The sequence below is a fragment of the Prinia subflava genome, chromosome 12 (genome assembly GCF_021018805.1).
Source record: "Prinia subflava isolate CZ2003 ecotype Zambia chromosome 12, Cam_Psub_1.2, whole genome shotgun sequence".
Lineage (NCBI taxonomy): Eukaryota > Metazoa > Chordata > Aves > Passeriformes > Cisticolidae > Prinia > Prinia subflava.
The window spans coordinates 19,182,222-19,199,684 of NC_086258.1; the positions used below are offsets into that span (position 1 = coordinate 19,182,222).

At 42.6% G+C, this 17,463-nt stretch overlaps 1 protein-coding gene across 5 annotated transcripts in view; it reads right to left on the reverse strand.

Annotated features, from left to right (window-relative positions):
• UNK (unk zinc finger) overlaps positions 1-17,463 on the reverse strand; it is a 46,626-nt gene that overhangs the window by 25,659 nt on the left and 3,504 nt on the right. For all 5 annotated transcript variants that reach the window (XM_063408868.1, XM_063408871.1, XM_063408870.1 and 2 more), the window contains exons 2-5: positions 2,731-2,940; positions 1,093-1,269; positions 531-661; positions 265-400 (exon numbers count right to left, since the gene is read on the reverse strand). In XM_063408868.1, coding sequence (XP_063264938.1) covers positions 265-400; positions 531-661; positions 1,093-1,269; positions 2,731-2,940 — 654 coding nt within the window. The remainder of the gene's footprint in view (positions 1-264; positions 401-530; positions 662-1,092; positions 1,270-2,730; positions 2,941-17,463) is intronic.

Genomic DNA, 17,463 nt, shown 5'->3' on the forward strand with positions numbered 1-17,463 from the left:
GGTTTTCTTTGCTATAAAATCAGAGTTATAACATGATTTAACAATTCATTTATTAGAGTACTAGTTACCATACACAGGATAACTTCTTGTTTAGTTTGTTATCTTTCTGCTAGGAAGAAATAACACACCATCACACCTCTCAGTACATGGCTTGGAGACACACTAAAAACAACTATCTAGTGGTCAAAATCCTGCCCCCTGCACCACAGATTTCCAATGTACTGCACCACTCAGCTGGGAAGTACAACACCCAGGACCCAGTACCTGTATTTATGTTTTCTTGGGCTTCGTCTTCTGTCTTTGCTATTGTGGTAGTAGGGACAGGCATAACCCTGGCGACAGAGCCGGGGGGGTTTCTTACACTGCTCTGTCTTGTAATTTCCCAACACATACGTTGTATCTGCAAAAAAAACCCCAATGAGTCAAGAGAGATGACCACAATCCATATTTACTACAGCAGAGTTTTGGACAGGAGCTGGCACTGCCCAGACCAACCTTTCCCAGCCCCACAAAGCCTCAGTGACACTCACCCTGCCACCTTGGCTCCTCACTGAGTATTTTCTCTATCATGGCATGGCTGGCAGCCACCGCAGACTGACCCTCGATGCCTCCTTCAGATGTTGTCTGACCATTCTGTAAAGCTTCCATCGCCTGAAGCTCTCTTCAGGGACAGAGGTAAATGAACAAACAGACTGAGCAGAGGAAGAGTCACATAAATGTGTATAAAAACTGTCATACTGGAGCATTTGCTAAGTGGGTGCATTTCAGCCATGCACGTTTTGTCAGAATATCTTTATCTGAACAGCAACTGCAATAAAAATAAGTCTTCATTCCCTGGGAATTTCAGATGCACTGTTTTGACCCCCTCCATCAGATTCCACAGTGTGATCCCTTCCCCCATTTCAAGAATCCTCCCTGGAGGTTTTTTACATTTGCCTTATTAGGAAGGGATATCTCACTTCAGGCTGAAGCACTACCGTCCTTCCATCATCTCACTTTTCACTTGGGTACAGAAATTACCTTTTCCATCATGTCCTTTTGCATTTGGGTTCAGAAATGACCCTTTTCCCAGGAAGCCCAAGCTCTACTGACCTGATGTCGTACACGGGGGAGCGCAGGTCATGGGGCCCGTGAGCAAAGGCGCAGTGGACGCCGTTCTTGGTGCAGTTTCCCTTGGAGTCTGTCTCATGGATGCAGATTCCAGTTTTGTAGTAGCGCAAGTGATACCTCCTCTCCGTGTCTCCAGTAGTTCTGTGCAAGAAGGGACACCTGAGGAAGGAAGGAAGGGAGGAGCAGACAAGGTTTAGTCACACAGGTGAGGGATTCAACTACCACAAGACACTTTGCTGAGAGAAGATGCTGCAGTTGACACCATCTTTGCTAACTCTGCCCCTTCTTTTATGTTGTGCCTTCCAACACGTCAGAGAACCCCTAAACCTGACACTACAAAGGATGTGAGAGTTTTCCCTCCCTAAAATAAAACGGGATTATTAATCCAGCAGCACTTCATTATTCCAGACAAGTGGCTGCCAGGGATCTGGAAAAGAGCAAGGATGTGGGACAAGGAAGGGCAATTACAAAACGACCATTTTAACTTGTTTTGTTTCCCCTTTTAGGCAGAAAAACAATCTGCATTGAGAAGTAAAACAGAAATATGACAAGATGGAATGGGCAAAGTTCAGATATTGCAGCATCAAGGTAAAAATACAAATGAGCAAAGGTTCCTAGATGACAATGGCTTTTATTCACTGGGTTTGAGCCATGTATCAACCAGTGATCTAGAAGCCAAAGCCCACAAACATCCCATTTCCAGTTCCTTCCAGATCTCCTCTAGCAGGGAAGAAAGTATTGAAACTGAAGCCTCAGGCCTGAGGGACTATTCTGTTCTGTTGTAGTCACAAAAACGTTACTTAATCGAGTTGAAAAATCATAAAAAAAAGTTTTGCCAATAAATAGCATTTTTGTTTGTTTATACTGGCACCACAAAGGGGAACTGAAATTCCATCTCTCTACAGCATCTCTCTATAAAACACTCTCCATGTTTGACCACAGTTTGGCCACATTATTTATCCCATATCTGTCATATGGCTAAAGATATATTGCTGTGTTAACCCCTTAATTGCAGGGCTCTGCCACACACACAGCAGAAAGATTTGCAGTTTTGCCCCAGTTGAACTTACTGCAGTCATGGGGGGAGAACACCCAAAACCTCCAAACTCTCCCTCATGTTGCCATATGCTGGGTACCTCTCTGTTCTCTACTGGCTTCTTCAAAGTTCAGAAAGACAAAATAAAAAGCTGGGACAGATAACTCAGGGGGCAGATTGAAGGACAAAGTTCCTCCTCTTTCTTCAATCTGTGAAAAACTAAGATACTCTGCTAGTAAGCAAGAGCTGAGAGTCAGGGACTTAAGAGAACAGAGTGTTTCTGAACTCATTTGTCTCACTGAGCTGTTTTTCCCACGTCAGCTTTGCTGAAGAGGCTGAAGCTCATGAGACAATGGGGTCCCAAGAGCTGAATTCCCATCTAAGTCACCCTCAGTACTGTCTCTGCAGCAGGCCTGAAGCACACAGGCTGCTACTCCAGATTTTACATCTGGTCTCACGTTACGTACGTGACAAAGCTGCTTTACTGCTGACTTGCCTCATCTCCGCAAGAGCTGCCTGGAATCATCACCTGGCCTGATCCCAAAAGCCTAATGCCTGAAAAGCAGGGAGCAGCCTCTACTCACTCGTCTCCTTCGGGGCAGATGCCCGTGGTCTCGTCATACTTGGTGCAGTAGATGTCGGGGCTGTAGTTGAAGGTGCCGTCGCGGCGGCGGATGGACCTGCGCCGGCGCTGGTTGACAAAGTGCCAGTGGAAGCAGGTGTAGGGCCGGTGCTGAGTGCACTTGTGCTGCACGAAGAGCGGGCACTGCTCCGTGCGGAACTCCTTCAGGTACCTGCGGGGACAGGCACCGGCGTTGGGACACGGGGCAGAGCCAGCCCGCAGAGCCCCGAGCCGTGCCCAGCACAGAGGGCTGCGCTGTCCTTCCCACACCCTCCCTGCCGCCCCTCCCGGGATGGAGGCTGCGAGCTGCCGCTGTTTGTGATGGCAAGAGATCCATTACACACAGGAATGCAACCAGAGCTGAAATCACTTTCTGTCCGGATCGGTTTGAAGAGGCTTTTCACAAGCTTAGGAAACAGTTTGTGAGAAAATAGAAGTCTTAAGTACCTTTTTAAAGTACCGTTCTAAATCTGTGACCTATCTGGGCAAAATGGAGTTTCCTTCCTCCATGTTCAATTAAAAAACCAAGAAAACCCACAACCAACAACACCCTCCCCCACCACCACCCCCCCCAAAAAAAACCCAGAAAAAAACCCCCACCAAAAATCCAAAAAAAAACCCAGAAAAAAACCCCTCAAATAGAATACACTTATTTGAACCACATTTAAAGCTTCAAGTTACTGAGAAGGAAAAAATTTTAAGACTCTTTCATGCCTTGTCCTCCTGGTTTAGCTCTGCTTTGTCAGTATATGGTCAATTATGAAATAAAAATTAACCAATTTTTCTCCTGCAATCATATGAATTTAGGGCTCAGTCCTGAAAAGTGGGATAACTATCCTCAAACTCCCCCATGTTTATGTTGCTTTAATTTTAATATGTAATTCCCTGAAAGTACATGGCTTCTTTTATCCTGAGAACTAAAGAAGTCACAAGCTTTTATTTGTGACACTAATAACAGTCTCTAAACCCAGATTGTAGAGGATTACAAAATGGTTTAGATCAACATAATGATCTGACTGTGATCTGTGTGTAGGTGCTTACAAAATCCACGCTGCTGAAACCCACGGGCTGCCCTGTATTTACAGGGAACATCCAAACAACTCCAGACCTGAATCCCACCAGGTTTGCTCTCAGAGACACATCCAGGAACAAGGCAGAAAACCCAGAGCATTCTGGTCTCTTATGTTTAGAGGTCAGCGTAAACAGCAAGGACCAAGATTTGTAGGTCAAAAAAAAAAAAAATAGTATTCTGCTCGAAGCAACAGGGTGACATAACAGTAGATTCAGACTCATTTTAAACTGCGTATGTACTCTGAGGCAAAAAAAAAAAAGGAGTGTGGGAATTCATTCCCATGTCAGACAGTCTTTATCTCCTGTTTCTAAATAAATTGAAAGATGTCTGATGCCCAAAGATGTATTTACAGGTAATATCACAGTGCTAGGCTCATTCTGAAAGCAACATCTGTAAATAAAGGTTCCTCTCCTCTTTACTCTTTCCCTGAGGCTGAGGAGAAAGCTTCAGGAAAATGCACAGATTCAACCAAAGTGGTTTTATTTGTTTGCTGTGAAGAGACAGTATCAGTGGCAAGAGCTTTCCTACATTGGATTTTGCAAGCATGAAAGGATAAAAGCTCTTCCTCTTCTTCAAGCTTTAAATAAGTGAGATTTGCAGGTTCCACTGCCTGGGATCTGTGAACACCCAGGGCTGGAAGCCTCTGCAGCCGGCTGTAAGCCCTTCTCTACCCAAGCCCATCTGTCCCCTGCAATCCAGAGTGGCTGGAATAGTATCTGCACTGGGGCCCAAGGCTTAGCTGCAGAAAAACCAGAGCCAGCTGCGGAATCAGGGCTGCTTGGTGGAGGTGAGGGCTACCAACATCACTTTGCTCCTTTTCCCATTTAAAAATCTGGCTCTGTTCAAACAGAGATCCCTACTTCAGCCACACCAGCAATTCATCTAGAAACTGAAAGCTCTGGCAAATTCATCCATTCTCAAAAAGCTTTCTAAGTTGTTGGACCAAGTAGTTGTAGAAAGTGGAATTCCACAGATTTTATCTTATCAGCGCAATAGGAAGACTTGGAAGAAAAGCAACTGTAACATTTTGGTTAGCAAGTGAATTAAGTAACCTTAAGCAGGACGATGCTGTTCACAGACAATACAATCACCAACCAGTTGTTTCCACTTACACATCTCCAGGTACACCTTAGAGATATGAGGCTTGTGTTACTCCCATTTTACACACAGACAAACAACAACACTGGCTATGAGCCCCATCCAGTACCACACAGCAATCGAATCCCAGACAGAAACCAAGAGCATTTCAACTCCTCCATCCTCACCCACTGCTGGGCTTAAGCTCAAGAACAGATCCTGAACCTCCTCAGTGCTGTGGAGACTAAGGGGAGATACCAGGCTCACACAACCTGGGTATCCAGCCCAGCACTGCACACTTGTGATAGCATCAAATGAAACACTTAAAAATCTGAGAGTTTAACAACTCCACCATCAGCTGAGCTGAAGCTCCTTCCCTTCAGCAGGGAAGTTTTCAAACGTACACACTGATTAGGGATTTCGGTCTCTAGTGCCTCAATTGTTGCTGAAGAGTATTTGAAAATTAATTGCATTTCATGATTGGCTAAACTCCCTGGAGAAACATTTATTGTAATGTTAACGAGAGATAATTACATAAGTAAATGGTTCACCTGAAAAGTGTTTAACACCTAACTTGCTTCATCAGAAAGTCGTTCTTTAATGGTCTCTATTAAATAAATGATGTCTCATTCTTAATTTCAAAGCAAGTCCTGCAAACAGGTACTACTGAGCTCCACAGACATTAACTGGGCACAATCACCTCTGCAACAGACCCCACTGAGGGAAGGAGAGTTGTCACATTAACTCAGTCATTTCAAGCCTTTCAATCATTGCTTTGGGTTTTCCTTTTTTCCAAGCCACTACAACGTTTTAAATCACCCTCCTCCACAATAGCCTGAATGGTAAATTGCCTTACAGCCCTTTATTTCCTTGATCCATGAAGTGAGTTTTGGTCCTCTGGGAGAACAAGGACCACTCAACCAGCCACTTTGTATTAAAATATATAAAAGGCCTCTAAATCACATGTGTTTTGGGAACACAGAGGGGATACAGAGCCTGCACCACCGTAATGTGATGTCTCACAAAGCAGAAAGCCATTAATATTTCAGGAGCCTCTTTGCAAAGGCTCTAAACAAAACACAGAGAACACTGTCATGACAGATCCTTCTGGTGTCAATGGTCTCTGTAATTTTTTTTTTCCAGAGCAGCTGAAAAAAGGAATGTTGGAACGACCCTTGAAGCTGCAAACACGTTGATGATTGGTGCACATTTCACAGCATGTCAGCCAAACGCTGTGTCTGCACAGGAAGAGGAAACCCAGCAACGATAACTTCCATTTCTCAACTCCTCTCAGGAAACTCTACAGCCCTCACTTGAGAGGCAGAAGAATTATTGCCCCTATTTTATACTAGAGCTACTTCCATATTTCTTTTGTAAAAAAAAAGAAAAAAAAAGTAAGTATATGTTGTATTTTCATACCCATGTAATTTTTAAAGAGTGGAAAGCACATAGCACTGTCTTCTGATACAACATTAACAGCAACACCCAGATTCCTGGAGGAAATGTTATCATTTATGAGCCCTAGTAAACAAAGATGAATGCAATTCTAAACAAATAGGACAAGACTGGCCAGAACAATGCAGATCAAAGACCCCAGGCTGAGCTGAACTTGCTGTCAAACAGGATGGACGCTGCTGGAAATGAAAGTTTATTTCCCTTGAAGACAAGAGGAGAGGTTCTTGGAGTAGTTTTAGGAACTCCCAGAGACAACAGGAGCAGCAAAGCATTAGAAAAACTTCAATGCTACTTTGCTGAAATTCCACTTCCTCTGGGATGAGGGATGGGGCAGTGATTATTCTGCAATTATTTACACTAGTGGGGAGCTGCTCCCTGTCTTTAATTGCCAGTAGCAGTTCCAGTCTCCAGGGCAGGGTAGCAAGTGTTTACTTCTGCAGCTTAGAATTGCACGAGTTCCTCCTCTGCCCTGGAGGAATGGAGCAGGAACCTGCTCTGGGAGCTGCAGGAAAAAAGATGAGTGCAGCAGAGGAAGAAGAAAAAAAAATCAAACCTAGAAAGAAGGAAGAAAAAACCAAAGCAAGAATCCAAGAAGAATTTTTAAGCTGGAGGTTTCAATTTTACCCTCCACAATTGCAGCCATGTCCTGGTCCCCTCCTTGCTCCTAGTGCAGAGATCTCTTGTTTTTCTGCAGCTTTTCTGGTTCACACTGGTGTGCTCAAGCAGCTTGGTACGAGAGGATTCCTGCATCCATCCTGCTCCCAGGGCTGCAGCTTCCTGTCTAACTTGACCCAAGTCACACATGCAGTGGAGTGAGCTCAGTTCAGGAAAATGTGCTGGGAATGCACAGCTGAGCTCCAAATTCCTCATAAAAGCCTTAACCCAAAGCTCCCAGAAATCACTGGAAGATGCACACTGATGCCAAGACAGGCTCTGCTTTGTAACAGAGGGATCAGAAAGATGGGGAGAGAAACAATACAAGGAGCAAGGAAAAGATTAAAACCAGCTCCTCAAAACTCTCGTGGATTCTGTGATGCAAAGCCAGGCTCTGCTTTCCTTCCAACACCCCTCGCACTGTTTGAGGTCTTTCTGTAGGTCCCAAGATGAGCTCCTTTCCTCTGCAGCCCTTCTTGCTCTTCCAGGTCAGCCCCCTTTCTGCCAAAATTCCTCTCAGGCCCAAGAGAAAGGCTCAGAAACAGGACCTGAACCTTCTGAACAGGACCTGAACCTCCTGGGTCACAACAAACCGAGCAGCCCAGGCCTGGGTGCTTTCTGTACAGTCCAGCCTGGTGTGGGCACTTCACTTTGTTATTACATTAATATCAGAAATTACTAGTTCAGGGCTGTACAGAGATTCTCAGTCACCATCCAGAGGAGCCCCCAGAGGCAAATTTAACAAGAAATCTACACATTAATTTTTAGGTTGTGTGTTTTGTCTTTGGTTCAGAGAGGGGTTTTCTTCTGTTTTGTTCTGGTTTTTTTCTTCAAACCAAGTCTTACATTCCTGGTAAGATTTCAGATATCAGGGAGAAAATGCTCTTCTGCCATTACCATTTATTTTAGTCATGTGTGTCATGTCTCTAAGTATTACAGTGGCAAAAATGCCATTTCCCTGGCACAAAAGTGCATGAGAATGCTGGGGACATTTGCTGGCATTTTTATATCAGTCATGTCCTGCTGTTTCAGACAGGACTGTATGAGGCCATGGACCTCTGTGTAAAGTCTCAGGTGGTCTCAGTTCACATCCTTCCTGAAAAATGCAGTCTGACTGAGGGGTCACTGCTCTCAGCTGCTCATTAGCTTTCCTCCTCGGGAGCCCTGAGTGCCACTGATCTGTCCAGACAGCAGCAAGGAGAAAGTTTTCCTAATTCAGGTTAGGAAAGGTTAAAAAAAAAAAAAATCAACCCCCCTCAACATATATATATATATAAAACCCACCAGCTTCCCTTAAAAATTTAAATTAGTGGTTTGAGCTAACACAGATAAAATTATCTGAAGCAAACCAGGGTGTGCTTATCCAACAGGCTGTCTGCTCAGTAGACAGCATTGCAAAAGCCAGGAGAAAATATCTAAATATAGATATTGATATTTCTAATTCAATATTGCTTATCTTTTGGGAATATTTTCAAAACTGCTATTTCCTTCTTAAGCTCAGAGATCCACCCCAACACAAGAGAAAAAGAGCTGTCCATATTAAATCTCGCTCTCTAAATTCATTTCACCCTCATAAAATTTTATTGCAAAAGATGATATCAGACATACTTTAAGTAAGAAAGCCATGACTCAATTATTTTCTTTTACTGAACTGTGGTATTCCAATTGAAATGAGTCAGTGGTGCATGACAGAATCTACTTATTCCAACAGGATACTCAATAAAAATCCTACTAATGCACCTTTCATTTAACATATTACTGATAGAGAAAACCCATGATATGTACCTCTGACATTGCTCAGGAGTTTTTGCTCTTGGGGCAAGGGACACGTTTCAGAATAAGTGAGATAAAACCAGAGAATTAAAGAATAGGATTGTTCCAAAATAATTCAGAGAGTTTGATACCAGCACTCACACAATATCTCAGGAAATGCTGGCATTCCAATGACAGGGAAGAGAACCTTCAGCTCTCAAGATTTCTTGGAATTTGGGAAAAAAAGATGTGAAACAATCTGACTTCATGGGAGTTGTAGTTCCTTGTTCCCAGGGGTGGCACAAGTTGAGCAAATCCCTGAACCAGCAGCCACAGACCACCAGCAGCCTGGTTTACAACTCTGCAATGTTTACTGTCCTTCTAGGAAGAGCAGAAGTTAAGACAAGTCTGTTTCAATAAATATTTTTACTGACTGGAAGATGTAATTTAATATTGAAACAGAGCCTCACATGAATCGCTGTTGAACATGAAACAAAACCAAACATTTTTAGCAGCAATCTTCAACATTTTAATCATAACTTTGGGAAAAATTCTCATCAAGCTCTACCAGAAATCTGTGTCAAGGTATGGTTTGAGTTGAAGGAGACCTTGAAGATCATCTGTTTCCAACCTCTTGCCATGGGAGGGATGCTCACCCACTAGATGAGGTCTGTCAACTACCGTGGCTCACCAATATTGGATATTTCCCCTTTTACCACATTTAACATTATTTAGAAAACATCACAGACCTGACCAAGCCCTCACACTTCACACACCAAGCTTTTTTGCCTACACCTTGGCACAAAAGGCAAACATCTCTCTCAGGACATCTTCACAACCATCAGTCCATCTGCCTTTCCACACCCTCAGCAGCCAGGTGCAGTTCTGTAAACCTTGAAAAGATTAGAAAGCATTTAAATCTCCAAGAAAAATATATGGATCACTTTATAAAAACAAAAGGCTGACTGTGAATGTGGGGAAGGAGAAAAGGATGAGGAAAAAGTTTCAGTAAGCTCAGATCTGTCAAGAAGATAGACTTCACATGCCTCAGTGTTTTCTTTATCACCTAAATAAATTGAACCATCAACTGGAAAAAGGTCACACAGCAGACAGCAGTGTGTGATTTTAAAGCTGTTAGATTTCCCCTCCTCCATTAGAGCTTGACAACAATGTCAGTCTAAGGGCAAATAAAGAAAGTGAGAGTTGGAGAGACTTATTACAGATGCATGGACTTGGGTTTGTTGGGTTGTGGAGGTTTTTTGTTTTAAGACTTCATATAATTCATTGTGTACCTCAGTGGTCAAAATGACAACTGCTCACATCCATAACCCATTGCTCCCCCAGGTTTTCTTGTAGAAATAGGTAGGCAGCACTCAACTCTTCCATTTTTGTAGGCATCTGAATGACTTAGCAAGTAAAGTTGAGCTGGATGCTTCCAAATAAATGGAAATCAGAGCGTATTGCAGAAGGTGAAATACAAACTGCCAGATGACAGGAAACTGAGGAGAACACACCAAAATGCACACAGTCATATTCAACAGTAATGTGATCCCCACTGGAGCTCCATTTCTGGATCTCAAAGGAGATCACGGGCTGGACAAGAACACAGCGAATTCATTTCAGCCGTGACAAATGAATTCTGTGCTACCAATACTTCATAGATAACTGACTGCAAAAGTTCAGGCTAAAAATAACACGTGTTGGCAACTATCAGAAGCCATCAGGACGTTTTTCAATTAGAAGAAAAACGTCAGACAAACAGTTGTGCCTTGTCTACACTGAAGAACGAAGGGAAAACAGAAAAGCACTACTGTGTGGTACTAGCCCATCATGGGAAGACAGATCTGCACCAGCTTTAGGCAAAACATTGCTCAGTTTCCACAGTTAGAGCAAAAATGGCTTTGTTTGGAGCCATGCTGCAGCTAAGAAGCTCACCAACACTCTGTCCTAGTGAGGAACAAAAATCAAGGCTTTCAACCCAGAGTTCACTTGATAAAATACACATTTATCACATTTGTGAGCAGCCAAGACACAAGCTCCACGAGCCACAACTGTGTTCCTGTCTGTGGGTGTTGGGGAAGAGGTGCTTGCTCAGACTTCCCGGGAGCTGTGGATCCCTTTGCTTGGCACCCCTCGAGTTGTGTCACTCAAAACCCGACAAATAAAGCGATTTGAGTCATTTTTTGGCAGCATGCTGTCTTTAAAAAGCAAGCACTTGTTGCGTCAGCAGACCGTGAAATGTATATAACAGAGTCATAGCAATAAAATCCATTTCAAATACAAGTGTTTGTTTACATGGAGCTTTCACCTTTTTAATTAAAACAACTCAAGCACTGTCAAAGGCAAACACTTAATGGCACCAGAGGCATTTCCTTAAAAGCCATTCACCAAGATCCAGAATTCTGCATAAAGCCTTGAACTGACATTTACATTTCCTTGAGTTAGTTATCCCTTTTTTCCCAAATCACTTGGCAATGAATATGTATTAGACATGACCTCAAAAGTAACTCAATATTTAGGCAGTTCATGCAATGTTTTAAACACACAGCCCATTTTTCCAAGTTTAAATGACATATTTGCAATCTGACACCATTAGTTTATGTAAACTGTGTCCAAAGCACATTTTCCTGTTTTCAAACACAGATCACCCCGACTGAGACAACCCTCATCCCTCTCTGGGCTGGGTTTTGCTCCACAAACTATTTAGTTGTCATTAATCCTTCCCTACGGCACCTGTGGAAGTGCTGAGTCTATGAAAACAGGATCATATGGAAAGAATTATTTTTCAGTAACGTGGGTTGAGCCTGTTGCAGGGAAAACACTGGAGCTCACTGCATCCCCACAGCTGCACACTGCTGAGGGTCTGTGCCTGCTCCAGTTGTCAGCACAATAAATCAACATATGCTTAAATAGGAGCAGTTAAATATTTTACTACTAATTACTTCACAAAAACATCCATCCCCAGACTTATCTATTACAGTCATTCATTCAGGTTATAGCCAGGTAAATTTTCTCTCTTATATAAACTCATATATTAACTTATACTATCCCATATCTTATGGATGGGATAGATTGTGCCTCTTTATGCCAGTGTCAGTGTTTGTAGCCTCAGAAATGTAGAGCCCAAGTGGGGTTAACACACACCAGGTTTGGTAAAAAAAATTTAAAAATTAACACCCTGATGTCCTGTGCTGTAAAAATTAAAGTTCCTGTTTCCAGCAAAGGTTTTTTTTCCACACTGTACTTCTCTCACCACCAATTCAAGCACTAACAAAGCCTACCCAGGGCTTACAATTGTAGAAACACCAGGGAAGGCTGGGAACAGGGCTGGGCTGTTTGAAAACTTGTGTTACTCACTCTGCTAGTTCCCTAAAACAAAACATCCCACATGCAAGAATTCATAATGGCCAATTCAGAAAAATACTATTTCCATACAAGCCATTCCACAGCTCAGGCTTTCAGCTGCAGATTGCTACGAGCATTTTGAGCCAGCTAAGTCTCAACATCTTTTCTTACAAGAAGTGCTTTGGAAGCACAGCACAGCAGCCTTCCCTCCCCTGGCCACGCCAAGACCCTCATGATTTAACAGCCAGCTCACAGATCAGCTGCAGCCCCACACTCACAACAGTTTGAAGGCAGAACATGAGCTCTTTGAAGGGCTGTATTTACACAGGACCCAAACCAGACAACCAAAGCTCCACACGACATGACAGCTCTGTAGTGCTCTCACCCACCCCAATTTACATTGGAAATTAAATAGTATCTGCTTCTTCTCAGGTTAAACACCAAACAGATTTGCAGCAGCCTCTTTGGAAAGGCTTTCGTTTGTGAACAGACATTTTCTGCTGTGAGTTTGAAACAAAACACTGTGATTATCTAACAAGCATGAACCTGCATCCATAACACGTGTGCCAGCACAAAGATAAAAGCCAGCCCTTAGTGGTTGATTTTGAAGAATCAATGTCAGCCATTCAATCGATTTTCTTTTCTGCTCAGCACTCAAATCAGACTTCATCTGTGCCTGCTGTGGCCCAGTGGACTCTTTAAACACTCCACAAAGCAGGCACACCTCTGAGTAAAAGTCCTGCACGCTCTGGTGTCCAGAGAAGCTCCACTGCACTTTGACACCAGCTCTCCTCCAAGGGGAAAGCAGGCAAACCCCAGGCTATGCCACAGCTTCCCACTTCCCACTCTGACCAATCAATGCACTGATAAATCTGGTGGCACTCTCATGATATTTTAAATGTGCAAACAATTTTTTGTTGTTGCTGTAAAGCTGCACAGTTGTCCTCAGGCATCTGCTGTTTGTATTTCTGCTATGACAGTAACAGTCAAGTGCCATCAATGAAAACTCACAGTCTATTGAAAACTTTGGAGGAGAAACAAAAATCTCCTCTGAGCACACTGGGTGTGGACTGACAGCTTCTTTTTGAGCTGTGGTGACATGTTGAAGACAAAGGATAACAAATAATACTGACTTTAATTCTTTTTTTTTGCAGATATTCGTAGAATCATAGAATGGCCTGATTTGGAAAAGACCTTAGAGATCCAGTTCCAACCCCCAAGTTCTGGTTCCAAGTTCATCCAGAATAGCTCCAAAAAACTAATTCCCTTTTCATATGGCTACGACTGCATATTAATCAAAACAAATTCTAGGCATACAAGGATAAAAAGCCATCCCATCTTAATTTCTTAGCTGCACTTAACAGTGCCATCAGTCTTGGGAAGGCAGTATATGCTCTGCTGAAATGGATTTGCCATTTTGACCAACAGATAGTTAGAGATGGTATAAAATTTTTCTTGTTTGACCACAAATTCAGTGCAAGTTTCCTCTCTACCACTGTTTTGACAACTTCATTCAGTTAAATGTCTCTGACTTCTAACAAGAGATAAGAATCAGGCCAGTATTGAGCATTTCAGTGATCTGGCTCTTTTTTTGTCATCAATTCACTTTAGTGCTTCAAACTGCCTAATTTATTTCTTTCAAATAAAACCTAGAACTTTCTGAGTCGTAACAATCACCTCTTAAACCTGAATGAACACTACAGCAGGGTGAGGATCTGTGAGTCAGGAGCCAGCCTGCAGCAGAGCTAAGGAGAGAAGGAATTGTTGGTTTTCATTTCAAGGGAACATTCATTCCAACTGATATTTCAAATGTCAAGCTGGTATTAACTGCATCAAGCACTGATCAAAATACACAAGACAAGAGATCCCTGAGAAAATCATCACAAGCATCTAAATTGGCTGTCATCACTAGGAGGAGCTTGGGAAGGAACAAGCCTTTAGCACCTCCCTGTGCACCCCTCTGCTGAGGCTCTGTATTTTTTGATGCCCTGATATAAAAGACAAACTCTCAATAAATTAGAAGGGCGAAAAGGTAGGTAAGAAATAGCACTTGCTCCACAGCCTGCTGGCACATAACCACCTATTAATTTAGGACACTGGTGGGGGAATTACTAGCTGGCTCTGTGCACACACAGCTTTCAGTAACAGCTCTGTACCTGATTTGCAAGTGATATGCTCAATGTTACAGAAAGTTTACAGAGTACATAAATTCTTTATAAGATAGAAACTGCTGTGATTTATTCTCTCTTATAATTCACAATTTCACCAAAATCCAGTTTAAAGTGGAGGCTGATACAATATTAAAAGTCAATGAAAATTAGACCAAAAAAAAAATCTTTGCTGAAGTGATGCAGGTGACTCTTGGGCAAAGGGACCAGGTAACTTCTCACCATCTTTTTCAGCCCATTTCTGTTGCTTTCAAAAAGATTTATGAAGTTTTTAAAAGCAGAAAGTTAGCGGAAGGAACAAAACCTCATCCTCGGAAAGTGAACACGGCTCTTGATGTCCTGACAAGCAGGTTCTCAGGAGCCTCAGCACAGCAATTAAAGATATTATTGCCTCTTTATTTTGTTCCTCTCTCGGAAATGACAGCTCCTTTACCAGGGAGCACAGCAGGGCTGTGTCCCTGCCCAGGCTCAGCCGGGTGCATTAACAGTCCCCAGTGACAGCTCATGCTAATGTGCCACACAAAAAGTGTGATTAACTGATGTCGTGACACATTCCCCTGCCACGCTGTCACAGGGGCAGGGACAGGCAGCGAGCAGCCAGGCAGGGATGCTGGAATGCACTGCGGGAAGATTTTCCCGAGGACACTGCTCAGACCCCTTGGAACAAGAAGGATGAGTGTTTCAGCTGCTCCTAGAAGATTGTAAACCCTTTTTCTGGAAGAAGAATAGATCTAAAGACAATAAAAAGTTGGAATTCCAACAGAATTTTCCTTAAAGTAAAGCCACACGATGTAAAAAATACTAGACAATATATAAACTTACAAAATGAGAAAAAACTGGTATAATGGGAAACTCTAAGCTCTGATGTTCTTAGGATCATAGAATAAACAGAATTGGGAGGGACATACAGAATCACCAAATCCTAGATTTTCTAGAACAATTATTAACTTTAATATTGCCTCCCATGCCACAAAAAACTACCCAATGTGCTAATGTAAGCAACATATAACCATCAACATAACACTTTTTATTGAATTAAGAATTAAAGAACCATCTTCCACATTGAAACAATTCTGCACCATTGAACCCCTCTCCTCTTTCACAGTTTTGGATTTTTGAAATGCCAAACCTTGCCAGACCAAAACTAATTCTGAAAACATCACAGCAGTACACAAAGATTTTTGCTCTGCAAAATATTGATATGACACCTCTAGAGCAGCTATCCATATGTGAATTCTCTGTCAGACTGGTATCCAGAAGTACTCAAGAAGTGGGAATGCAACAAGCAAACCACAGGTCCAGCCCCACTTCAACACGAAGGAAAAGCCCCTTTTTGCCCCCACACATTTGGGGCACAGATTGGGCCCAAATGCCCCTTGCCAGCCCCTCTCTCATGCTGGAGCCTTTCAACACTCGGCCTTTGAAGAACCATAAAATCTAAAATGTTATTTTCAGCGCATGTGTTTGGTGGTGAGAGCACACTGTGAAGGCAGATCTTCCTGTTCACGCTCCAGCACTTTATATTTCCAACTTCCTGTAACTATTCACACTTCCTAATAACAGCTGGCAGTGAACGTGCACTCAGTGAAGTTCACACAGACTCAGAAAATACCAATAATAATAACCAGCTTACACTTTCCTGATAAGATGACATTTACAGGTAATGATGTAGCAGACCACTGGTAAGTCCCAGGTTTAGAAGTATTGACTCACTCTGTGCTTTCCTAAGGGTATTAACTTACATTGGATATAATACAATAATAATACAAGCTATTATACATCTTCTCTGCTTTCTCCAAAGGTATTACCAAATCTGAAACCTAAAAACACCTGGGTTTCCTTTTGTTGTTTTTGTTTTCTGGGTTATTTAGGCTTTTTTTTTTCTTTGTTTAGTTTTGTGTTTTGTTCTGTTGAGGTGGCTTCTTTTGGTTTGTTTAAACAACATGGGTACTTTCTACAACTTGTATAAATCCATATCAGCTTATTGATCTAAGGGTTATCACCAGTACAACCAAAGCAGATTTAGGGCAGCAGTTTGTTATTTTAAGAGTCCTGATGGTTTCAAAAGAATACAAAAGGTTTCTAAAAACAACTTCCAAAGCCTCAACTCATGCAACAGGGTGTGAAGACCACCCAACTCAAGCACATCAAACGTGCATAATCTAATAGATCATGCAGGCAAATGTTATTGGTCCGAGAAGAGCAAACAGCAATGCTGAAAAATTGTTAGCTACACATCTGCTTATTGGTTTTCTTCCCACAGACACTCAGTGTGTACCTTTGAGATCAGACATGTCCTGTTTGCTCTGCCACTGGTAAGACACTGTCCACTGATAACAAGATAAGGATTACTCTGCTACTACGGATGCCCTGAGGTGCGTTTTTGAGTGCTGTCAGTTTTAAATAAGAATTCACATGTACAATTTTGAAATAAATAAGGCTTTAAATTATGGTCTTGGTATTTTTACTTCTTCTTCACCCATATTTCCATTGCTGTCTTAATCTGAGTTCCTATTTAAGGCCAAGAACCACCGGACAAGGCACAATGCAGACACAAGGATGTCTCCAATTTCAGTTATAGCCAAAGTAGTGCACCAGCTCCATTTTCATCCCCATTCACAATGTCCCTCATTCAAGTCTCGTGGTCCTTCCACACCTAAATGCCACCAGAATGGTGTCAACAAGACAAAGCTTGGGTGAGCACAAGCCAGCAGCCACTACACGACAGCCCAACCAACCCTGTGGATGCAGCTCCAGCACTCACAGGGCACTGATCCTTCAGGAATTTCCCACAATTCTGCTGCTTGTGCAAAAGGAAAGACAAGGTTTTTTGCCTTTTATGCTGCAAAGGCATAATCACAAAGCTTATCTTGATGCACTGCAAAAGAGGACAGGATGTGCTCCCAGCATGTCACCCAGAGCTCGAGTGAGGGTGCAGCCAGTCAGGACAATCCTGAGGGTCACTTCCAAGGGTGCTGCTCATATTTAAGATGGGCACACTCAAGAGAAATGTCTTGAGCAGCAATGGCTTGGGTTATGTACAACAAATCTGTGTCCCAAAGAGTTTATCACCTAAATCAGAGTCTTTTCAATGCTGCTTGTGAGCGTGTGTACTCTGAATGCACCCGACTGAAGGTACTCTCTGTTTTTTATTAAATGGGTTAATTTATCT